General features: G+C 48.2%; 1 protein-coding gene across 1 annotated transcript in view; it reads right to left on the bottom strand.

Moving 5' to 3' along the window:
- fras1 (Fraser extracellular matrix complex subunit 1) overlaps window positions 1–25,338 on the bottom strand; it is a 71,920-nt gene extending 46,582 nt beyond the window's left edge. Inside the window, exons 1-2 of the mRNA XM_067228524.1 lie at window positions 25,272–25,338; window positions 23,832–23,863 (exon numbers count right to left, since the gene is read on the bottom strand). Of these exons, the coding sequence (XP_067084625.1) occupies window positions 23,832–23,863; window positions 25,272–25,338 (99 nt within the window). The remainder of the gene's footprint in view (window positions 1–23,831; window positions 23,864–25,271) is intronic.
- Window positions 25,339–26,404: the final 1,066 nt, after the last annotated feature.

The raw sequence follows: 26,404 nt of genomic DNA, 5'->3' as shown, positions 1-26,404 counted from the left end.
CGGTGAAGCTTAACATTTTGTTTGTTTTCTTTAAAGTTTAACAACGTGGTCTCTAAAGGAGATTCATAGCTGAGACTTCCTACACTTAGTGAGAGATTAAGACGGTTGTCTTTGTGGCAGAGAGCATGGTTGATACTCCATGCCATTTCAATATACCATGATACTTAATGCTTCTTCCATCAGAGTGCAGTTCACATGACAATCCCCAATCTAAGTGTCAATCTGTAGAGAATTCAAGTTCGATAACCTCTACTCTCACTTCCCTTTTTTTCAACCTTTGAAAACCATTTTTCCCAAAATATTTTTTTAACCTTTCAAACCTTTTTTTGGAAAATAATAGTTTCGAAACTTTTTTTTTTTTAATCTTTTTTTTTCAAACTTGTTTTCGAAAATATTTGTCCAACGTTTCGAAACTTGTACACTCTTACCCCCAACCCAGCCCCCAGCCCTGCCCCCACCCCTACGCCAGCCCTGCCTCCTACAACCAAAACCTACCCCCGAACCCTACCCTCAGCCCAGCCCCCTACCCCCAGCTCTACCCCAGACCTGGCTCCAGAGGATGTATAGGTTACCAGAGGGGCACCTCTCTGACAGCTTTAGGGCCCTGGGGGAAACCTGAACCAGGAAACCCAGCTGGTGTCCCGGTGACGAGAGCAGCAGGTGGATGGAACCGGAAGGGTTTACTCCTGATGGGCGACGGCACATGGTGTCCACAGCTCGCTTCTACTACCCTGTACATGCATCATCTCATTCCATCACTTCCTGTCACCTATACTTCCCGTCTCCTATACTTCCTGTTTCCTATACTTCCTGTCACCTACACCCTTGGTCTCCTATACTTCCTGTCTCCTATACTTCCTGTCTCCTACACTTCCTGTCTCCTATACTTCTTGTCTCCTATACTTCCTGTCTCTTATACTTCCTGTCTCTGTATTCATCCACAGAGCCATAAACCCACTGTGCTAGCTCAGCTCACAACAGGCACATCCCCTTTAACCCTAACCCTTAACCCTAACCCCTTGCTGCCAGACAGATAATACGGTACAGTACAGTCATGACATATAGTACTACACAATATGTCCGCTGGCTTGTCTTTGCTGTGTGTTAGCGAGGGGTTAGCAGAGCAGGCAGAGAGGGAGAGACCCTGTACAGGGAAGAGCTAAGAGGATTATTTACATATGTTTGGGATTAAGGAGGTCAAAACCATTTCAGTTTTGGGTAGATCGCTCCACTTGGCCCTCCTCAGGTCCTCTGACACTCCCAGGTGTCCTAGCAACACGTTAATGAGGATAACTTAAGCTGTACTGTTTAACACGCCAAATGGGCTCAAATGGTTTTTTACCAAATCTTCCCTCGTCTGTAATTGCTCTTTGCTCTCTTTCCTTGACTGAGGAGAGAGAGCAGTTTTGGATTCAAAGCACGTTGTGTTTTTTACCACAGCTAGCATGTTGTTACACTGTCTACACACGGAGCAAGCTAGCACTACACGCATCAAGCCGTGTAATAGTGCTAATGGGACAGCAGGCACAGGTCTGTGTGTGTGTCTTCAGGATACCTGTGTATGTATGTGTGTGTGTGTGTGTGTGGAACTCGACAGCTGTGCCCAGGGGGTAGCTGGGAATCCAGGTATGCAATTATGATTTAACATTTCCAGCAGGCAAACTCTCATAAATCTGTTCCTGCAATCAAAATCTGAGCTGAGATGATGGGAAGATGGGTGCCACAATAAAGGTTAGGACAGGACTGGACCAGGAGCTCACACGCACACACACACGCTCTTCTTAGACTCTAAAATACAGTTGTGCTATGTTATATACACGTTCCAGCTTATAGGCTTGTTATGGGTGAGAATGCAACTGGTGCAACTCCGTCACCTAGTCATGGACTGTTACTGAAACATTCAGGCTGATATTCTGGACATGCAGCAAAATAACAATGAAATAATAAATGGATAATAATAATAATAATAATGGATTTTTACATTTTGGTCGCAGATAAAAAATAAAAGCATTCATAGAAAATGCACAATGAATACAAATTGAATCGCCTGAATAAACACCTCCAGTAATGCTGGAGGAGGCTAACCCTAACCCAGCCAGCTTCAGAGATAAACACTTGTTAGGCAATGGACTGTGTCTGCAAATTATCTTTCGAGTAGCAACTGAAAATGTAATTGTCATAAGAAAAACCCTTCTGAACTGATGATCTGATGGGACAGTCTGCTGTGTCCGTACTGAGCTGTACCCAGACCAGGGGATCTGCCGAGGGAGTCTGACACAGCAAGACAAACTATCCTGTATAAATCTTCATGTGCTACACCAGACATTATTCCAATTGTCACGATTAATCTTTTCTGTAAATAGTACAGAAAATAGTTAAACTGATCAAAAGGTTAAATACCCAAGTCCCTCGTAACTCTCTGGTGAACGGTGATGTCAACCTTTCAAGAACTTCCAAAATGACATTCCAAATAAACTCCCCTGAAGGAATCCAGGTAATTATACATGAGGGAGAGAAACACATCTGACAGCTACAATTATGGAGCAGACAAGACCTGACTGGTCCTGCAATCTTCCACCCATTAGTGAATATCATTGTTATTTGGGTTCTGATGAATTAGTCCCCATCCTGACCCAGTCACCGATCACATAAGTCCAGTATGATGCTTCCTTCTGTACAGAGGAGCTGTAGGAGTTCAGCATTTTTGTATAACAAGTTTCTATATGAAGCAAAATGTGTAAATACCGACTGAGAGAAGTGTGGGTGCTGGTATGTGAGAGAGAACTACATGTGTGTGAGAGAGTGTGACAGAGAGGCAGAAAGAAATGAGTGGGGTTGCGTATGAGAGATGTGTGTGTGATGTGTGTGTGAGGGATGTGTGTGTGTGATGTGTGTGTGTGATGTGTATGTGTGTGTGTGTGTGAGGGATGTGTGTGCAGCAGAGTATTCATCATGTGCAGAACACCAAGGCTGGCCCAGGTAGATGACTGACAGCACAGCAGCCAGCTTCATCACTTCCAGAGAAAGATCAGAGAAAGGTCGAACAACACACACCCCACCTACATCAGGACAGTGTAACACTGTGGGGACACACCCCACCTACATCAGGACAGTGTAACACTGTGGGGACACACCCCACCTACATCAGGACAGGGTAACACTGTGGGGACACACCCCACCTACATCAGGACAGGGTAACACTGTGGGGACACACCCCACCTACATCAGGACAGGGTAACACTGTGGGGACACACCCCACCTACATGGCATGGGTGTATTCTCTCATGTCCAGAATGTCTGCTAGCGGTCCAGGGGTCCAGGGGCCAGGCGGCTCAGACAGCTCTTCTGGCTGTAATCAGGCCCGGCCATATTTAGTAACCCTCAGTGATGAGCCTCTGTGACTGGCGCTTGCCAACAGCACAGAGTATTTTAGTGACGGGCTTTCCAGGCATCAGGAACACAGCTGTCTCCGTGGCGACACGCGGAACACGTGACGTCTATTTAAACTTTCACTCTGTAACAGAATATTCAGGTAAAACATCCAACGGGACACCTATTTAAACTCTGTCGCTGTATTCTCATGAGTCCACGGCATGCCGATCTATCAGCCCTGTGTGCAGGTCAACATACACAGGACTGAGTAACAATGGAGGGGGTAGGGAGGGGGGGGGGGGGTGAGGGGTGACAGGGGGTGACATTCCCATCCTTGATGAGCAGATGCCATCCTTCACTGTGGCTTTGGGCTGTAATGATGGAGGCCACGTCTCCTCCACCAGCAAACATGATCCAGCTGGGCAGCTGTCTGCTTTGGCCAAGAGAAAATAGCATCATGAGGCTTTCACACTATACACTGTCAATCTAGCCATGTTTAAATTAGAATCTAATACTTAGGTTAGTAGGCTTCTGAAAGGCTTCTTCTTTTTTAAACACATTGAAATGTCAAGGGGGATTCTGAATAACTAAAAGGTAAATCATGACATTGAACAGGGAACAAACGGGGACGTCAAATCAGACATACCAAAGTGATAAACGGTTGACTAAATATAGAGGCAGTAAACATGTCTGATTGAGTGTAACCTTTGTAGTGGGGAAACATTTTAGGAGTTTTAAAAGAAAAGGGGATCTTTTGAACATGAAAGCAGGAACACAAATGACACTAAATATAGCCTGTCAACATTCAAAGAAATTGCAGTGAGACAGAAGAAGAAAATATGTTAGTCAAACATGTGTTGCCCCTTCATAACTCTGCATCTTCAGTTGTCAAAGAGATGTCACCAAGCTGTTCTGACAGACACGGTGAGAGATCCAGACTGCCGATCCACGTACGTGCCCGGCAGACTCAGCACAGTCACGCTCTGGATAAGAGCGTCTGCTAAAAAATGACTAAATGTAAATGTTCAGGAAACCCTGACTTTTGACTGAGGCATGAACTCTCCTATTCTGAGGAAGATGCCAAAAATCGATCCGTACCCCACACAGCTTGAACAGGCAGCAGAAATAGCCCATTTCAGAGATCTCAGATCTCCAACGTGCTCGACAGCAGCATGGTGAAAGGCAGTAAACTTGTACTTCAAAGATTTTCTATCAAACCACTGATGCATGCTTAATAATACGACAGAATTGTATTGAATCAGCAAAACGGCACAATATTTGAAAAGTCCTCTTATTGATGAAAAGATATGTATGCTTGAACTTTGCCTGTGCTTCAAACTTTTGAAAAATGTATTCTTCTTTCTCAGACACAGATATTCAAGACATGGCAACCCAACACCATCCTCCCTCCTGCCTTTGCTGTGCAGAAGGCAGATCTTTCAAAAAAAAAAAAATTGCTCAGCCCTGTTTTGATGTCCACTTTTCTGGGACCTGTGAGACGTGTTAGAGAGGTGAGGAAAACCCTGGGTACCGATGTGAACACGGAGAATTGAATCAAACAAACCATCACAATTCCACCCCCACACAGAGCATCTTGAACAGGACTTCATGAACACATAACACGTAACACACACTGGCCTGCACTCAAAACAAGAAGACTCTTTCATCCCTTCACTAATGTAGTTTCTACCAACTAAGATGTTGCCTCAGTCACCTGTCACACCTGGGAGTGCCTCTGGCTTAGGAGACGATGGCAGCAGTGAGATGTGTTTCTCTCAGGAGATGATGGCAGCAGTGAGATGTGTTTCTCTCAGGAGATGATGGCAGCAGTGAGATGTGTTTCTCTCAGGAGATGATGGCAGCAGTGAGATGTGTTTCTCTCAGGAGACGATGGCAGCAGTGAGATGTGTTTCTCTCAGGAGATGATGGCAGCAGTGAGATGTGTTTCTCTCAGGAGATGATGGCAGCAGTGAGATGTGTTTCTCTCAGGAGATGATGGCAGCAGTGAGATGTGTTTCTCTCAGGAGACGATGGCAGCAGTGAGATGTGTTTCTCTCAGGAGATGATGGCAGCAGTGAGATGTGTTTCTCTCAGGAGACGATGGCAGCAGTGAGATGTGTTTCTCTCAGGAGATGATGGCAGCAGTGAGATGTGTTTCTCTCAGGAGATGATGGCAGCAGTGAGATGTGTTTCTCTCAGGAGACGATGGCAGCAGTGAGATGTGTTTCTCTCAGGAGACGATGGCAGCAGTGAGATGTGTTTCTCTCAGGAGACGATGGCAGCAGTGAGATGTGTTTCTCTCAGGAGATGATGGCAGCAGTGAGATGTGTTTCTCTCAGGAGACGATGGCAGCAGTGAGATGTGTTTCTCTCAGGAGATGATGGCAGCAGTGAGATGTGTTTCTCTCAGGAGATGATGGCAGCAGTGAGATGTGTTTCTCTCAGGAGATGATGGCAGCAGTGAGATGTGTTTCTCTCAGGAGATGATGGCAGCAGTGAGATGTGTTTCTCTCAGGAGATGATGGCAGCAGTGAGATGTGTTTCTCTTAGGAGATGATGGCAGCAGTGAGATGTGTTTCTCTCAGGAGATGATGGCAGCAGTGAGATGTGTTTCTCTCAGGAGATGATGGCAGCAGTGAGATGTGTTTCTCTCAGGAGATGATGGCAGCAGTGAGATGTGTTTCTCTCAGGAAGCCTCCTGTTCTGAATCCTTTCCACTGGGATGGAGCTCCGGAGGGAATGGTCCCTTTGAAGTCTCATCTTAGATTAAATTCCACTTTCGGATGAGCAGAACGGCCTTGGATTCACAGAATCACAGAGTCGATCAGGGGCTTTTCAGACTCCCCCAGGAAGAGGAGAACTCAGACAAGACAACATGAACTGAGACTCCAGGCTCCAGCTCTGGATGAAGTCTCTCCACAGGAGAGCAGCTCCAGAGCCAGCCAAGGCCTCCTCCTCCCTGCCTCCACACAGCACTTTAATTACTGACAAGTTTGTGTTCAATATCTCACAGAGGGAAGAGAGAACTCCTGTCCACACCCCCACCCACCATCATCATCAGGAGAGGAGCGGGGGAAGAGCACAGGAGAGGAGACAGAATGCAGCTGTTCATCAGGAGAGGAGCGGGGGAAGAGCACAGGAGAGGAGACAGAATGCAGCTGTTCATCAGGAGCAGGGGAAGAGCACAGGAGAGGAGAGGAGACAGTGTCCCTGTGTGTGCCATGGGGCTGACAGCAGAAGTTTAATAACTCATGAAAAGCCATGAGAAGCATCTGAAGAAGTAAAGAAAATGGTGGCTACAGCGTGGCATCAAGTATTCTGTCTGAAGATAAAACATACACCTTACAAGAAAAACAATATTGTTGCCTCCTTTAAAGCGCCCTTTTTGGAGCCCTGGAGAAGCAAGCCTGCGAGCAAATGTTTCAGTCATACAGTTCTTATTTTGCCATCCAGTTTTGATGACCATGAACAACCTTGTCTAACTCTAACTACCAGAGATTCCATCTATACCCTCGCACCATACTTCCTTGTCTGTCTGGCCATGCAGGCTAAACACGCTCCTGTGGGCCTCCTTCCTGACTTCATCCAGGATGATCCAGCGGGGTGTGTGTGCCGGCCAGCCTGGTCCCAGACCTGCTGCGGTGCTCAGAGGATGCTCCAGAGAGGAGAACTCAGTCAGGGCAAACATGAACTCGAGCTGAAAGCACCAGAACCAGCCTCAACCCTCACCTACCTACCAGCCTTGGGTCAGCTGGTAGGTAGGTGAGGGCACGGCTCTCCCACAGGGCCAGCACGCCAGGGGCGCTGCAGACCGCGGACCTCGAACGGCCTCTTACGGCCTCCAGGGTGTCTGAGGTCCCGGAGGTGAGGACAGAATAGCTTGTCAGGGGGAAATGACAGGACTACTTCGGATGCTTTTATTTACATGGGAACCAGCGCTGCAGTGCTTTCAAATGAACAAACATGTAGGGGGGAGGGGGAGGGAGAGGGAGAGAGAATGGGGGGAGGGGGAGGGAGAGAGAATGTGGGGAGGGGAGGGGGAGGGAGAGAGAATGGGGAGAGGGGGAGGGAGAGGGAGAGAGAATGGGGGAGGGGGAGGGAGAGAGAATGGGGGGAGGGAGAGGGAGAGAGAATGGGGGGAGGGGGAGAGAGAATGGGGGGAGGGAGAGGGAGAGAGAATGGGGGGAGGGGAGAGAGAGAGGGAGAGAGAATGGAGGGAGGGGGAGAGAGAATGGGGGGAGGGAGAGGGAGAGAGAATGGGGGGAGGGGGAGAGAGAGGGAGAGAGAATGGGGGGAGGGAGAGAGAGAGGGAGAGAGAATGGGGGGAGGGAGAGGGAGAGAGAATGGGGGGAGGGGGAGAGAGAGGGAGAGAGAATGGGGGGAGGGGGAGGGAGAGAGAATGGGGGGAGGGGGAGGGAGAGAGAATGGGGGGAGGGAGAGGGAGAGAGAATGGGGGGAGGGGAGGGAGAGAGAATGGGGGGAGGGAGAGGGAGAGAGAATGGGGGGAGGGGAGGGAGAGAGAATGGGGGAGGGGCATAGAGGGCGGTTTGGAGCACTGCCAAGTGGCCACACATTGGTAGCAGTGGGAATGAAAGTGTAAAACATGAGGGACATAATCCCAAACTGCTCTTAGCCAGGGAACCAGGGCTTTAAATAAGGAGCAGGTGAACACAGGCTCAGAGAGATGAATCCAGATGGATCCATTCTGCATAACAACACCAACAATAACAACACACTCATTATAACTGATATGAACGTATAAATAATTATGACATAATAAAGCAGAATTTCAAACGGTTATTAGGCCGTGATACTGTACTCTAGAGGGTTCATGTAAAGGCATGTGATAGTATGGTCTAAAGGGTTCATGGAAAGGCATGTGATAGTATGCTCTAAAGGGTTCATGGAAAGGCATGTGATAGTATGATATGTGAAGGTATGACCTCCTCTGTGATGTGCACCTCAGGAGAGAGAACAGGAGAGTGGGTGGAGAGGAATCGTATCACAGCCAGGTCAGAGATATAGCAACAGACGGCTTCATGTCAACCCCCCCCCCCCCCACACACACACACACACACACACACCCACCCACACACACACACACACCCACACACAAACACACACACCCTCCCCCGAGGCTGTGTCGGGCGACCGGAGAGGCTGTTGGGTGTAAACAACAAAGTGAATTCCTTCTGCAGATCAATGCAAGTTCAAAGCGTTCTCACAAAGCCAAGGTTTTAGAAAACCCACCCCCCCACAACCCTCTCCCTGGTTGAATTTAATTATGCAGATGGTGAGGGCAGTTGTGTGGGTGTGTGGATGTGTGCTTGGGAGTGTGTGCGTGTGGGTTGGTGTGAGTGTGTGTGTGTTGTGGGCCGCAGGGCTGGTACGGGTGGCACAGCTTTCATTCCTCTGGCAGAGCTGTGGTCGGCTCCCAGCACTGACTCTGTAACCTGCAGAGAACTGACTCTGTAACCTGCAGAGCACTGACTCTGTAACCTGCAGAGCACTGACTCTGTAACCTGCAGAGAACTGACTCTGTAACCTGCAGAGCACTGACTCTGTAACCTGCAGAGCACTGACTCTGTAACCTGCAGAGCACTGACTCTGTAACCTGCAGAGCACTGACTCTGTAACCTGCAGAGCACTGACTCTGTAACCTGCAGAGCACTGACTCTGTAACCTGCAGAGAACTGACTCTGTAACCTGCAGAGCACTGACTCTGTAACCTGCAGAGCACTGACTCTGTAACCTGCAGAGCACTGACTCTGTAACCTGCAGAGCACTGACTCTGTAACCTGCAGAGCACTGACTCTGTAACCTGCAGAGCACTGACTCTGTAACCTGCAGAGCACTGACTCTGTAACCTGCAGAGAACTGACTCTGTAACCTGCAGAGCACTGACTCTGTAACCTGCAGAGCACTGACTCTGTAACCTGCAGAGAACTGACTCTGTAACCTGCAGAGCACTGACTCTGTAACCTCCAGAGAGGGAGTCAGGAGGAACAAATGAGACCCGACAAAGACGTGTTTTGGACGGCTTTCAACTCCCTTTGGAAGCACAGACTCATTCATGGCTCCAGTTCAAGTCCCTGTTGCCGGGCATACGGCCATAACTCATCTCCAGACATCCTTTTGTATGAGGCATGTAATAATTCAAGGTGATATGTTGAGAGCCTCTCTTTTGCCACTCTCTGGGCTGTAACATCTGAAAGGCCTTGGTGCCTTTTAGTTTTGTCAACTGCACATAAAATTACGTAAAAAAAAAAAGATGTGTTCCTGAATGCTCATTCAGAAGCATTCCATGCTGTAAACAATGACAGTAATTCTAACCGGATTATTGTCCATAACAGATGTTGAGATTTTTTATTTTAAACAGCCTTAATCTTGTCATCACTAATATTCACCAGCGCCAAGAGCAGAAGAGGCTCAATTCTGTATTCTAATTTTAATACTTGAGTTCACTCTTCATCACTCAAGTATTAAAAAGCTGTATGAAGTATTCCTTGAAAAAATGGCCTTGGCATCACATTCACACTGTTCAGTTTTGACAAGCCAATTAGTTGTCTGAGGAGGGCTCTTTGAACCAGTCAAGTTTTCCCTCCATCCCAAGTAATCACTGTCCTTTCTCTAACAGTAATACATCTCTAAATCAGCCACATCTTTGAAACAAGATTGAAACTCAAACATCCTACACTTTCACAAAAAAGTTTTTACGGAAAACAGTACATTCCTTTAGAAATCCCAGAAAGCATGTTCATCACCCCTCCCTGAGAGTCCCCTTATGAGGAACTTCAGCGCAGGCAAACAGTTGTAAAGGGCCTGAAGAGAGAGCAAACACAAAAGGCCCCTCAGTAGAGGAGCTGAGACTGACACTTCATCAGGCAGAGCCTCTTCCTCTGCTCACATTGCAGACAGCTTGGGAACAACTCGCCCCTCGCTTCCCGGAGCTCCCCGTTCGCTGTGACTTCCCTGTGACTGTCCTGGCCACAGAGAGAGCCCCTGCCTGCAGACGCATGGGGTTCCACCCTGCTTCACTTCCCTAATCTCTACCCTCCCTGCATGGGGCTCTGGGAAGGAGGAAGGAGGTAAGAAAAGGCAATGAAGCCACAACCTTGAGCTTCAGTCATGGTTCACTGCTGCAGAACAAAACAGAGGCACAGAGAATCAAGAGGCATCACTTCAGCCTTTTCTGTTTGGATTGACCCCTCAGAGAGAGGCCAGGCCTCAGAGAGAGGCCAGGCCTCAGAGAGAGGCCAGGCCTCAGAGAGAGGCCAGGCTTCAGAGAGAGGCCAGGCCAGGCCTCAGAGAGAGGCCATGCTTCAGAGAGAGGCCAGGCCTCAGAGAGAGGCCAGGCCAGGCCTCAGAGAGAGGCCATGCCTCAGAGAGAGGCCAGGCCATGCCTCAGAGAGAGGCCAGGCCAGGCCTCAGAGAGAGGCCAGGCCAGGCCTCAGAGAGAGGCCAGGTCTCAGAGATCTCCTTAATAGGCTCTCGTCATCTGCAGCTAGAGGCCAGAGAGGCAGCAGGATGAGGCCAGGCAGCCGTGAGTGAGTCTTAAGACTAATCAGCAAGGTTAGCAGCCCCAGGCGGTGGATGATTCGTAGCTCTTCTTTCCGGTGAAAAACTTCCTCAACTGTAGCCCTTTGATTCCCAGAGGACAGAGCCTGTGCTCTGTCATTACCAGGGAAGAGAAACCCCCCGAGGGACATCCGTCCTCTCTGAGGGGTGGATGTTGAGACTGGGCCACTTCATCATAACCCTGCAGTTCAGGAGCTGCCTTCCTCTGTAGTTTCACTCCAACAATGATCCAACCTAATATACATAATGATCAGCAGGTTGATGTGTTGAATCAGGTTAGTTACAACTGGGCTTGGAGGACAAACCTTCAGCAGGGTAGAACTCCAGTAACAGAGTTGGAGACCCCAGCTGTTCTCAGGTAAACCAGTTAGTCTGCAATATTCATGAACAGACATTACAACTATCTTTGTCTTGGCCTGTGAAGTTGATACTCCCCTGCTCAATATGAACTGCACATTCATCTGAAAGGATACACTTTTAAAATGTTCTAAGTCTTTTTATTTTACTTCCATGTAATTTCGACAAACCTCCAATTTAAATGAGAGTGTGAATAATACATGACCACGGTTCTGAATGTTCATATCTCACAGATGCACGAGAGAGCGCCTTTCGACTTTCATCTTTTTAAAAACTTTTCCTCCAACTTGAGGGTTACGTGACAAACCTCCACTCTCCCCCTCTGAGGAGTCGGGCCTGGCTCTGCCTTCTTAATCTGATTACCGCCTTAAACTGCTCTCCAGACACAGCCAATCAGGTCTGTGTTAAACCCAAGTGGTTCTCCAGGAGCGACTCAATAAAACATAACGCAGCCTCGCTTTCACCTGTTCCTTTCAACCGGCCTTCTGTGTGAGCTGAACATTGCCGACGTAGCTTTTCCAAAGGTCAGGGCGAGTCTCTCTGGAGCGCTGGTGCCTGTGGTGGGTTAGGGCTCACAGCTACATTACACTCAGCCATCCCCTGTGAGACTTTGACACAAACTTATTGTACAGAAAATATGTTGAGACAAGCATTTATTCTAAGCTGACTCCTTAGGGGCCCAATATCTTTTCTTCCTTTTCCAAATTGTGTCCTGAAATGTGTGCTTAGCTTACACAAACTAACTCACATCGCAACAATTAGGCCATCTGCAGCTTAGCTCCTGTCTACAGAGCCGCAGGATGAAGTAACCAGGGGACTAGTTACATAATGCTCTCATCAAATGTACATCAACAGCATCTTAAAAAATACTTTTTTAACGTCAATATGACGTTAAAGAGATTTTATCGTTCAGACACACGAGAGACAATGGTTATCAAATGACTGTACAGGTAACTGACAAGGGCTTTGAGATGTTAATGAAGTTAACAATGCTGCTGGGAAATATCTGCTCTCAGAATAAAACTCCACAGAAGGACGCAGCAGCCCTAAGAGTCTGTGTCTCTCGTCAACAAACGAGTCACATGACAAGCTCATATTTCTCCTGTTCATAGACAGTCAACCTGAGGACACTGACACTGTATCTGGAAACACAGCAGCCAGCAAGCCTGAGAGAAACCAACACCTCAGTATCCCAAAGCAGATCTCTCCTATGTGCCAGCGGCGGGGGAGGGATCCTGGTTCCTTGAAGCCCTCTGGTGTACCTGAACTCCAGAAATGATGGTTATTTGAGGTCCAACCAACAACCACTGCCAAGACGTGTGAGTTACATTTCCCATAAAAGAGTCTCTGGGACCCTGCGGGAAGATGAGTGAGTCTGAATAATGCCTCTAATGACAGATGAGCAGGGAGAACGGCTCTGCAGCGGCTTCCAGGTCACCCAGCTCTTTATTTGACTGCTGTTCTCCAGAAGATTACAGTGACGCCCGTCTGAGCAGCACAGAGCTCCAGGTGTTGCAGACCGTTGACGATATGTGAAATATCAGGAGGACAGCTTCTGAAACTAACTGTAGCACAGCAACGGCCCTCCTGTAGAAGTCCTGCTGTGAGAACAAGGACAAGCTCCAGTGGCTGTGTGAATGTGGAGAGGAGGCTGGTGTGATGGTGGAGAGGGGAGAGGAGGGGTGAGGCTGGTGTGATGGTGGAGAGGGGAGAGGAGGGGTGAGGAGGAGAGGGGAGGGGTGAAGCTGGTGTGATGGTGGAGGGGGGAGAGGAGGGGTGAGGAGGAGAGGGGAGGGGTGAAGCTGGTGTGATGGTGGAGGGGGGAGAGGAGGGGTGAGGAGGAGAGGGGAGGGGTGAAGCTGGTGTGATGGTGGAGGGGGGAGAGGAGGGGTGAGGAGGAGAGAGGAGGGGTGAAGCTGGTGTGATGGTGGAGGGGGGAGAGGAGGGGTGAGGAGGAGAGAGGAGGGGTGAGGCTGGTGTGATGGTGGAGGGGGTTGCAGGGGTGAGGGCTGTCTGTCAGACCCCTCGACTGCAGAGATCATCAACATGCACCGGAACACTGCAAAGAAGCCCTGGCCGTCTGCCAGCACAGAGCTGAGTCACAGGCTGCAAGGGAACAAGTGCATTCCTCACAACAAAGCAGCGCATCGCAGGGCCATTGTGCGGGGTGTGGAGTGAGGAGTGAGGGGTGAGGGGACAGGGACGAGAAGAGGATGTGTGCTCAGAACAGACCAGTCCCACAACAACATACTGAGTTAGTGTTAAACAGCAGACATGAAGGAAGAGCCGCCTGACATAGACGTGCTCCTGGTTGGAAGTGTTTTCGAGAAGAATGATGTCTCAAATGACCATCTCTGCCCTCAATAAGTGGAGCCCATGTTGGATGTAACTGCATGTTCCTCATCTCAGGAGCCACACATCACCGGATGCATAACTCAGATCCACCAGGGGAAGAGCTCGGCACTTTATCCAACTCACAAGAGGAAACTTAAGATGCACAAACACACAAGTCAGCATGCTGAGCAGCTCACTGTGGAGCGCTAGGAGACGTCTGAACGGGCAGGACTGGGAGAGACGAGGTCCTGAACGGACAGGACTGGGAGAGACGAGGTCCTGAACGGGCAGGACTGGGAGAGACGAGGTCCTGAACGGGCAGGACTGGGAGAGACGAGGTCCTGGACGGACAGGACTGGGAGAGACGAGGTCCTGAACGGACAGGACTGGGAGAGACGAGGTCCTGAACGGGCAGGACTGGGAGAGACGAGGTCCTGGACAGGCAGGACTGGGAGAGACGAGGTCCTGGACGGACAGGACTGGGAGAGACGAGGTCCTGGGATGACAGTGCATCCTCAGAAGCCTTTTGTCCAATGTCCAACTTTTCTTTCTGTGTGAAACATATTCATAGTAACCCTCACTCTCTATATAAAATAACAATTTGTTTCTCTTTTGGGGGAGAGAAACTGTACACTTCTTGCCTGTGTTACTTCTCTAAAGGACTGAGCAGGGGGTGGGGGTGAGGAGGCAAAGGAGTAAAAATGCAACGACTGCAGGTCCAGGATCCTGAACCAGGCCTGGCCTGCAGAGCTGTGGCACTGTTTGTGTGGTAGATTAATGATGGCTGGGTGTTTGTAGGTCTGTTGGGAGGGTGGGAGGAGGTGGTACTGGAAGACTGTTTACCTTTCCCAGACGCCACCTTCCCAGGCTCTGCTCTGCTGGGTCCCAACACAGAGGCACAGCAGGGTCTATCTCCACAGCAGGGTCTATCTCCACAGCAGGGTCTATCTCCACAGCAGGGTCTATCTCCACAGCAGGGTCTATCTCCAGCAGATAGATAAAGACTGTGGCGTGGGAGGCAGTGTAGCTGTAGCTTCCTGGTATTACTGTACCCCCGGGCGCACTGGTGGCATTTGAACCCCGCTCAAGCAGGATACCGTATCGTTCTATTCTTTACGTTCTCGCCAGCGTCTCATGAGGAAGTTTGCCTGAGGACATGGTTGTTCGCACTGCTACTCAGGCTATGTAAAGCTCCTCTTTAGCAGGGATCTATGAGAAAGAGACCGATGAAGAAGCTAAGTGTGGAATGTTACAGCAGTCAGAGAAAACACTAAACTAAAGACTGTCTTTTTTACAAGGAAAACTTTTACAAGGAAATGTAATTGGTTGACTGGCAACCTCATATTTATAGAACAGGATGTAAAACTGACCCATTTTCCTTTGTCCTATATTTTGAGGTGGGTATTAAATTAATCCAAAACATGCCCTTGTCTGTGTCTGCTGTCTGGGCCCGTGTCCAGTCACAACATTTGATCAACAGAAAGAATGAGTCTTTTGTGTATGAGGTCAATCAAGTTGTACCCTTTTACGCAACCCTAAAACACCAGGCTGTCTGCCTGCCCTGTCTTTGACAGAACCTCTCTGTGCAGCTCTGAACCCATCATCTACCCCCTTCCCTCCTACCCCCCTCCCTCCTACCCCCCTCCCTCCTACCCCCCTCCCTCCTACCCCCCTCCCTCCTACCCCCCTCCTCTCCTACCCCCCTTCCTCTCCTACCCCCCTCCCTCTCCTACCCCCCTCCCTCCTACCCCCCTCCCTCTCCTACCCCCCTCCCTCTCCGACACTCCTCCCTCCTACCCCCCTCCCTCTCCTACCCCCCTCCCTCTCCAACCCTCCCTCCTCCAACCCTCCCTCTCTTACCCCCCTCCCTCTCCAACCCTCCCTCCTCCAACCCTCCCTCTCCTACCCCCCTCCCTCCTCCACCCCTCCCTCTCCAACCCTCCCTCCTCCAACCCTCCCTCTCCTACCCCCCTCCCTCCTCCACCCCTCCCTCCTCCACCATTGCCTCTCCTCCACCCCTCCCTCCTACCCCCCTCCCTCCTGGGGTGGAGGAGAGGGAGTGGACGGAGGTTAAATACCTGCAGCCAGCATGTCAACTATCTCAAGCATGACAGGGCCAGTTCCCTCGTGATGAAGAACCTAGTGATCTAGAGGAGGGTGAGCAGAGAAATGGAAGTGTCATTTCCTCCTTTACATAAACGGCAAGATAATCCTAATACACACATTCGTCTCAGGTCTGATTTAAATGAAATTCTTGATATGCTCACTTCAGAAGTCAGAAAACAAATTAAACGGTCTTCTCTGTGTCAACTACTCACTTTATATTCTGGTTCAGAGGCTAACATTAGTGTGTATCAACTCTGATAATGTAATAAATCCCACCCAGGAGTTCTCAACAGTTTTATATACTTCTGAGTGTTTTTTAGCAAGAGGCAAATAACTCAGTGTTGGCATGCAAGACTCCTAAAAGTGCTTGAGACAACATCCCAGTTTGCTGCAAGTTTGCTCATTAGAGTACCCAGAGGAATTCCACAGGTTTCTTTGGGCCTTCAGCCTGCAGATAGCCTGGCAGGCTTGGACATTTCTGTACCCCAGAAGAAACGCAGTGACAATGGAGCCTACTGTTGCCCAGAACAATCGGGAGTCAATAAACAATAAACAAACAAACGTAAACACAGACATGTTTTGTGTTCCAGTAGCTCCCACTTGGATAAAACAACAGTGCTAGCAGTGAGGGTGATGACAGTTTGGAATGAACTACACATTTCCTGGAGATCTCATTTCATGCATCTAAATTTCAGCTCATTTCGGAAACCAGCTGGAATGTAAAGAGTTGACCTAATTTTATAAGAGTCACCCCTAACCTCCCCAAGCACTCAACACTGCAAATGCTTCCGATGCACTTTACTTTTGATGAGTCGTAAAGAACATAATTGGTGGAATTCTAAATTCCTCTCCACAAATGTTACATTAACTGTATGTTCTGCAAAATCAATAAAAGAGAAAAGTTGGAGACAGGATCTTTTGAGTTTAACTCAACCTTGACTAATAATCCTCTAATAAAACAAGTTGAGGCATGTCCTTCCACCAAGTGCAGAGCAAAGGACGAGTCCCAGTCCAAAGTGTGCATCCTGTAGGGTTAGGGGTTAGGGTTAGGCACTGGTCCATCTCCAGCTGGCGCCAAGCGCGTGAGGCACAGAATATAGAGAATCTATATATACACAGAATATAGAGAATCTATATATATACACAGAATATAGAGAATCTATATATACACAGAATATAGAGAATCTATATATACACAGAATATAGAGAATCTATATATACACAGACTAGAAAACTGAGGAATATGATCTAGTCATTGGGAGGACCTTCTGATTAATGTGCATCAGGGATGGAAGCAGAAACAGCAACTGAAAGCCAAGCAGCCTGCGGTGCAGTACTCCTTCTTATCATGAGAGAATCAGCCGCCACACACACTCCCACCTGAGGCAGAACACACTCCCACCTGAGGCAGAACACAGTCCCACCTGAGGCAGAACACACTCCCACCTGAGGCAGAACACACTCCCACCTGAGGCAGAACACAGTCCCACCTGAGGCAGAACACATTCCCACCTGAGGCAGAACACAGTCCCACCTGAGGCAGAACACACTCCCACCTGAGGCAGAACACACTCCCACCTGAGGCAGAACACAGTCCCACCTGAGGCAGAACACACTCCCACCTGAGGCAGAACACACTCCCACCTGAGGCAGAACACAGTCCCACCTGAGGCAGAACACACTCCCACCTGAGGCAGAACACAGTCCCACCTGAGGCAGAACACACTCCCACCTGAGGCAGAACACAGTCCCACCTGAGGCAGAACACACTCCCACCTGAGGCAGAACACAGTCCCACCTGAGGCAGAACACACTCCCACCTGAGGCAGAACACACTCCCACCTGAGGCAGAACACATTCCCACTTCAGGCTGTCCCTGCAGAGCAGAGCAGGAACCACTGCTGTCAGACAGGAAGCAGGTAAACACAGTTAAACACAGCAGAGCTGTTCCAGTCTACACACAGCAGGGCTGTTCCAGTCTACACACAGCAGGGCTGTTCCAGTCTGCACACAGCAGGGCTGTTCCAGTCTACACACAGCAGGGCTGTTCCAGTCTACACACAGCAGGGCTGTTCCAGTCTACACACAGCAGGGCTGTTCCAGTCTGCACACAGCAGGGCTGTTCCAGTCTGCACACAGCAGGGCTCTTCCAGTCTGCACACAGCAGGGCTGTTCCAGTCTACACACAGCAGGGCTGTTCCAGTCTACACACAGCAGGGCTGTTCCAGGGGGGCGGAGTCCCCTGGCCCAGACAGACGGCTCTGGGCAGTAGCTGCATGGCGTTGCCAGGGGGACAATGCTGGTGAGACAGTCAGCTGCATAACAGTCCGTCCCCCCCCCCCCCAACTCTGCCGCCACCCCCACACCCCATCGCCAGATCTGCCCCCCACCCTGGGCAAGTCAGCCAGGGCTCTTCAAGGCCATACTGGGGGAGGGGCCTTTGGGAGGGCTGTGGGAACATTTCAGACCAGAAGACTGGGAGGAGAGCCAGCAGGTATGTAGAGACTGGGAGGAGAGCCAGCAGGTATGTAGAGACTGGGAGGAGAGCCAGCAGGTATGTAGAGGCGGGAGGAGAGCCAGCAGGAGGAATCGATGAGTGTGATCAGGTCAAAGTGCAAGACTGCTGCAGAGGAGGAAACATCCTGGAGGTGTGTCTGGGCCGCGGCAGATCTGACCTCTGACAGGACCAGTCTGACCTGCTGTCTGCAGAACACTCTTTAGGTGGATTACCTGTAACCCGGCAGACTGAACTGTACATCCCACTGAGCCAGGCTCAGGCTGGGGCTGTGGAGCTAGAGGAAGGCTTGGGGACAAATTCTTGTCACAAATCAGAGGCAAACACTTTCAAAAGTTTACTGAGGGCTGAGGTGAACTGGGAGACAAAACCATGGTGCTCCTGCCAAAGAGGTCAGGAGAGGGGAGACAAGGGAGGGGGAGGAGAGCAGAGAGAAGGGAGGGGGAGGAGAGAGGAGAGAGAAGGGAGGGGGAGGAGAGAGGAGAGAGAAGGGAGGGGGAGGAGAGAGGAGAGAGAAGGGAGGGGGAGGAGAGGGGAGAGAGAAGGGAGGGGGAGGAGAGGGGAGAGAGAAGGCAGGGGGAGGAGAGAGGAGAGAAAATGGAGGGGGAGGAGAGAGGAGAGAGAAGGGAGGGGGAGGAGAGAGGAGAGAGAGGAGAGGGGAGAGAAGGGAGGGGGAGGAGAGGGGAGAGAGAAGGCGGCTGGCTAGCTTGTGTGTTTGCCCATTAACCTGGAGACTGGATGTTTGCCAAAGGTTGCAGCACTTTCCTCCACTCCTTGACGGCCTGGTGAGTGTGCAAGGTAGCGCAGCCTCACTCCAGCCCAGGAGGCTGGGGACAAAGTTCATCCTGACAAATTACAACTATTCTGAAATTAAAACTATTGTAACAGGGACGAATATATACACACACACTTTTACCAAGCGACGATCATGTCCTTTGGTCCTGGTTTAAGTTGAAGTATTGACTGAATGTTTGAGGGGCACTAGAAAAACCTGCTAACATTCCTGTTCTAAGGCAGGTGGGAATGTAATATTTTCTTCCCGGTTAATGGGTAGCAGAACAAAAAGAGTCAGGAAAGGTTAGTTTTGACCCCAAGACAGATTAAACGGTCACAATTTGCAGGCAAGTGTATCTGAGTAGGAGACTGGTGTGGAGGGTTGAGAAGTCTATGGCCATGAATTATTATACTTAATTACTAAGCACTGAATCTCTGTATGTGCACAGTTTAAAATTAAGAAAATATGCACTTCTGTACAAGACTATTTATTTTAACTTCTGAAATCTTTAAAGTTAACTGGAAATGTAATGGAAATTTCAATAAACAAAGCCAACAAAACATATATAGATAGATACTGAAGATCTGAGAGGAAGTTTTAAAGTGTATTGTTGAAGAGCAGTTGCTGTAGGCAACGCACAGCCAAGGGGCTCTTAATAATTCAAATGCGAGAAAGACACAAATGGCAAATCCTCAAATAATCTATTTCTGTGTGTCCTCTGCCCCATGTTCTCCAGACGTCTTCTGGAAGGACTTCACAACAGAACACAGACATGTTCCACCACAGACTGTGTGACTAGAAACACATCAGGAGATTCAGTCGAGTGTTGCTGAGGCTTCTTGTTAACTGCCATGATTTTAAAGAGGGTGGAAATTAAACATGAATCTGTACTATGACAAACAAAATCACCCACTGAGCGAATGTAAAACCCTGTCTTGGTAGAAGGTTTTACAAAATATGATACAGACTTCTACAGAGAAAGACTGGTAGGAGGATAAATGTGGCAGCTTGTCACTGTGTTATTGCAGTATCATGTTCATCTTTGATCTTTGGTGTAAAAGCCAAGTAGGTAACACAATGTTGATGGGGGTAAAACGGTTAGGATTAGCAGTGTAAAAATGATTCGAAGTAGGGGTTGAAGGCAGACGCATCAAATGTCCTGTGCCTTGGGATTATTTCCCCCTTGGTCAGCTGGGGGGGGGGGGAATGAACTCCTGTATGAGTGTGGGGAGCCTTCCTCCCCAGTAGCAGTAGTAGTTTTCTATGCTTTACATTACATTTACATTTACATTTAGTCATTTAGCAGACGCTCTTATCCAGAGCGACTTACAGTAAGTACAGGGACATTCCCCCCAAGGCAAATAGGGTGAAGTGCCTTGCCCAAGGACACAACGTCAGTTGGCATGACCGGGAATCGAACTGGCAACCTTCGGATTACTAGCCCGATTCCCTCACCGCTCAGCCACCTGACTCCCTTTCCATTTCTTCTTCTGGTCTTTCTCTCCCCGTGAAGCCCAGTGGCCTGTGCCTCCTCCTCGGGGAGGTGTGAGGAGGCCTGTCCTCATCACACAGGGTGTTGAGCCCTGGGAATCCCCATGGTGCTCTGCAGCCACTGAGGAGCAATCCCCCCAGCTGCAGCAGTAATCCAGCTTGTTTCCCCTCATGTACATCTTCTCCTCAGCAGCAGTCAGATCCTGTTAGAGCTTAACATCGTCCTCCGCCACTGCAGCCCTGTGGCCACGACGTGGATGGGTAGGAATGTCCATGCTTGAGACATGTCCTCAACATAAAACCAGAACTGGAAGTCTGTGACAAGCTCGTTTGAACGTGCCACTCGTATTTAGGTCTGAACATACCGTTCTACATTGTTCAAAGGATTGTCTTCATCAAATTAGTTCACTGGGGCATTTGGTTGCCAAATCATTCAACGCAACCATTGTAAAAACTCGAAAAAATAATAATCCCCCCAATTTTTTGGAACTAATTTTAGTGGGACGCATGCCTTCAGACTTCAGAGCATGCCGTCTATATCAAGAGCTTCAACAGATTCCTGTACAGCTCAGACTCTTTAAAAAAAAACCTTGGTGTCACTGCACTGCCCACTGCAGCGTTGGTTCTATTCTTGAGGTGGCCTACATTTTGATAGCTGCAGGGCGGACGACTTGCAATGCCAGGAATGCATGCCCGGGGCACAAGCGATATATCTGGCTGTGGAGCTCTGTAGCATTATCGCATCAGAGGTGCTGCATCTCACTGCTGCTGGCCAACCAGTGAGATGCCTCACTTACAGATGCACATCCTCAGCTAGTCCCAGGGTGAACATCTATTATAACGACAACCACACCTCAGGCCACATAGTCCCTGCTGGTGGACACAGACCAGGAAGTGATGTAACAGGAATCCTAACAGGGGTAAGGACGGCTTTCTGCCCTCTTGACATTAGCAAGATAAGAGACCATTCTCCTCTAAGCGCATACAGAGAAGACTATCTGTACAGTACACAAGGCACAGCAGATATGGTTCGGAAACAGTCATAAAATCATGTCTGCTTTATACAACCTGTTTCAGAGGCAGAAGTTTAAATGTGTACACTAACTTCTGGCACAAGAGCTGACTTTACGACTACGGTCTCTCCGCAGAACATTTGCAGTGTTCCTGTCTGTGTTGATTCATCATCCTCGTAAGAATGGAGTCTGGTTAGGGCTACCAGGAGTGAGATGAGTCTGGTTAGGGCTACCAGGAGTGAGATGGCTAACAAGGCAGTCATAAATTATTTACTGGAGGTGCTTTACCCCAACAGCCCATGAAGACTCAGTAGTAAGCACAGGCTTGCTAGGTCTCAATTAACATTTTGAACAACTTCGGCTTAATGGAGACAGAAGCACATTTTCTCCCTCTGCACTCCCACTTTTACACACTTACACTATGAACACCTTTCTTGCAGTCTGAGAGTTTATTTCTTCATGTGAGAGCCTTGACCAGAGAGCTAGGTTGCTTCCTTGGGTTCCTGTGTCGGGGCTTTAATCTGGGTGCTTTTTTCCTGCCGATGGTACCCAACCACCCTCCAGGTGTTGTGGGAGGGATTCCCTTTGAACTCCAGAAGGGCCCCTTTCCTGGGTGTGTTGGAACATGCTTGGGCTCTTTATCTGAGCCCTCTACTCTCCACACACCCAAAGAAAACAGTACCTGAATCATCCTGCATCCCTCCCCCACTTCCCCTCCTCCCCCCCAAATTGGCATTTTCAGCCACCTAAGACGAGGGGGAGTCTGTCTGCACAGTAGAGACACGCACTGCTTTGTCCACAGGCCTCCTACAAGAGAGAACCTGCTGTTCATGGCTGGGCTTTACTGTAATTACGCTGATCACATGCCAGCTGAAGCAGGAATTTGTCATTAGTTGTTGTTAAAATGTGGGGAATAAACATGGGAACCACAAGCCTACCGCTGAGGACTGTGTTTAAGGCTTTTACAGCAGATTACTAGTTGTCTCTGTGGACTAAAAAGGGGTTTCTCATGCAAAATATCTACTCTGCGCAACAACAACTAAAAACTGCATTTCATTAGTGTAACGGAGGTATCTACGTGGCAAAGAGATGCTCTTTTAACAAGATGATGTGGTGGACGTCTTAACCACCTGCTTTTAGTGAGCGTGTGTGGGACATGCCTTCAAACAGCAGAGTAAAATCACCGTACCTGTCAATGTTCTGTCATCAAAGTTGCAGGATAGTACTCAACACTAAACTAAATATGAATCTTTTAATGTTGAAGACTAAACTAAAGAAACCAATATGGACACCTACAGATAAAAACATAAATTGAACTATAATGAGCCACAGTCATCTCTCCAGGCTCTCACGACACAACCTTCATATAGGCGTCCCTGCAGTGTTTTCATTCACACAGTCAAGAGCGAGAATTAATTATTGATAGGACACATTTACTGAGAGTGGATGTAAATCTGGCCAACTGATACAACAGAGGCCCAGTGCAGCCCCTCGCAGCATCGCTCTGTCAGAAACACTACCTTCATAATGTCCCTCCCTGAATTATGCAGAAGCAAACATCCGTTGGCCTCTGGACTTACATCATGACTGAGGAGGACGGATCTGGTGGAAATTCATGCAATCAAGTATTTTACATTTGTGGTGTTAGAGAGAGAGAGCCTACCTGGTACTGGGTTATGGTTAGAGAGAGAGCCTACCTGGTACTGGGTTAGGGTTAGAGAGAGAGAGCCTACCTGGTATTGGGTTATGGTTAGAGAGAGAGCCTACCTGGTACTGGGTTAGGGTTAGAGAGAGAGAGCCTACCTGGTATTGGGTTAGGGTTAGAGAGAGAGAGCCTACCTGGTACTGGGTTAGGGTTAGAGTGAGAGCCTACCTGGTACTGGGTTAGGGTTAGAGAGAGAGAGCCTACCTGGTACTGGGTTATGGTTAGAGAGAGAGCCTACCTGGTACTGGGTTATGGTTAGAGAGAGAGCCTACCTGGTACTGGGTTAGGGTTAGAGAGAGAGCCTACCTGGTACTGGGTTAGGGTTAGAGAGAGAGAGCCTACCTGGTACTGGGTTAGGGTTAGAGAGAGAGAGCCTACCTGGTACTGGGTTAGGGTTAGAGAGAGAGCCTACCTGGTACTGGGTTAGGGTTAGAGAGAGAGCCTACCTGGTACTGGGTTATGGTTAGAGAGAGAGAGCCTACCTGGTACTGGGTTATGGTTAGAGAGAGAGAGCCTACCTGGTACTGGGTTAGGGTTAGAGAGAGAGCCTACCTGGTACTGGGTTAGGGTTAGAGAGAGAGCCTACCTGGTACTGGGATCCCTGGTGGACACAAGCTCCTGCAGAGGGAAGCAGGACACACGTCAGAAGAAGAGCACAAATCAGGAGCAACCAACCATTTGCAAGGGTCTTCTAAACACTGCTTCAACTAAAGCCTTTTAAGTGCTGAAGCTCTACTCATTAAAAAAGATTTAAATATGTACATGGAAGAGATTTATAAATTATAAAAGCATCTGATCAAAAGAATTGGGGGGTCACAGTATGGGACAGAGTAGCTACTGAGTTACCAAACTACATTAACTATCTTTTAACAACAAGATATCAACACAGGCCAAGACAAACCATTTAATAGGTTTCTTGACTCAAACTGACTTCTATGAAAAAACTTGCTACATGCAATGGAGGGTCAATGATTATCCATGCTCAATTAAGAGGGTAAACGTTGAGAAAACAAACTAAGGTTGACAAGCTCATGCTTCAGTGAGTCTGGCCTTCAGTCTGACACACGGGACAGAGAAACCTGATCGCCAGCTGGGAAAGTATAATCCTGGGAGTTTAAGGGATTTAACACAAAAGCCCAACTAGAACTACAAGGTAACAATTATAGGGGCAAGGGGGCACCACTCTGCATAATTTAATTTGTGTAAACGGTTGAATTTTCCCAAAATTGTTACCCAAGTCATGCTCACTTCTTAAGAGTGTATTCATTACCATAAGTGAATCATCTCTTTTGACAGTAATGATTATCTCCATAATGTTTCAGTGATGTTCTGTTATGGTTAGGGGATAGTAGCAGAGCTAGGATGAATCTTTTATCTTGAGTGAATTGGGGACTTGCATTTAGTGTCTGCTAAAGGAGTATGTGTACATGTTACGACATATTATGTAAAAAGTACATGATTTCAACTCTTGAGAAAACAAAAGACATGAAATATACAGTTCACACACAATAGGTGCTGTCATAAATCACATACAAAGATCATTAGGCAACTCCATTTCTGAGACCATGCATTACAAAACAAAGTGATGTTGCCTTGACAGTGTATGAAGAAATATTTGAGAATAGAGAAGCTGATTTAAAATTTGAATGGACACGGTTTACGTGGGTGTTATAGCTATTTGTCAAAATGTGATCTCAGACAGAGCATGATTGTCTCATTTCAAACGAGATTACAGATTCACTTGAGGATTATAATCTGTCTGGAAATAATCTCTCAATATGAAATTGGACAAGTCTATTCCTAGACAAACTGTAACAAAAAAGGAGATTACTTCGTGTAATATCGTGGATATACATTTATAAGTGAGTCAAATCTGGGATTGCTGTAGGCGAACTGTCTCTGTGAGTTTCCACGATTAGACAATCATCGGATGCCTATCTTTAGATTTGTCATCTAAATTGGCCAATCGTGATTTAATACATAAACAACAGTCTACTTGATTCACTGGAGCAGGTTGAGTACAAACCTTGTGTTCCCGGAGTTATGGTAATGATTCCAGCCAAAGCGGCTAACAAGATCCACCGTAAACTCATTTTCACTGCATATAGCATTCAATCCAAAGGAGGAAATGCAGTTTGATCTTAATTTAAATCAGAGCAATTCTTAAAAACCATCATGAATTTCCTTACGATTCAGTCAAACCAGAAAAAACGGCAAATTGAGGACGGGAGAGAGATTACTTCAGCAAGTAACGCGCAGGAGCAGGTAGAGAGCGGTCCGATCACAGCGTTGCGGTTTGACGGAATGCAGCCCAACTGTTTGCGGTTGGCGAAACTTCCAAGAAACAATGCAGGTGTCGCCGTCCATACATTTAAAAGCTGTAAAGCATGACGACTAATATCACTTTGGAAGCCGTATAATCAGAGTTTAACTACCATTCACAAGCCACAGTATCTTCGCGCAATAGAGAGACGTTTGAAGTGACAAGCATTGCAAGCTACTTCCAAGCCCACTCCAACACCGTAGGACGTCCCCCCGCACACTTGTGCAGAGTAAATCCAATAGTAGCCTACGGTGTGCCTTCTCCGGATTTATACAAAAGTCGTGTTCGTGATTACTCAGTTTGTGTCAAAAATAACCAATATCCTTACATCTTTTCATTCTTCATTAGGTTCGTAGGTTATAGCATAGTGTACGAATGCTTAATTTAAAGGGCTAGACAGTTTTAGTCCTTAACTTTGCCTAACATAGAGCCATCTTGACATATTTGCAGGAACAAGACAGAAGGATATTCGACGCAGTAAATCGGAACTATCTTTTATTATCATGATGCTTAGGATGTATTCTGGAAGGAGGATGTTATTAAATGGCTTTCAAGCATGTCCCTGAAAGAGCGCGCTTAACAAGAGACCGAGACGGAGATTCTTCAGGTCACGTGGGAGCAACCTGATCCCGGACGGCGCTTTTGTCTCCGGCCAAAAATCCATCAGAGAGAAGCGCTTTCAGCTGCGCTATTAACGCCCAAACAGCACCAGTGGCGGATCTAAGGGGTGGCAAGGGGTGACAGCTGCCACCCCAATCTTCCCGTGGTAAAATTTTGTTTGTACATTACAGAACATTTCAATACATAATATTAATATTAGTGTTTAATTTAAACTA

The sequence above is a fragment of the Osmerus mordax genome, chromosome 24 (assembly GCF_038355195.1).
Source record: "Osmerus mordax isolate fOsmMor3 chromosome 24, fOsmMor3.pri, whole genome shotgun sequence".
NCBI classification, from domain to species: domain Eukaryota; kingdom Metazoa; phylum Chordata; class Actinopteri; order Osmeriformes; family Osmeridae; genus Osmerus; species Osmerus mordax.
Note: the sequence above shows the minus strand (reverse complement) of the source record. Positions and strands in the feature narration are given on the sequence as shown.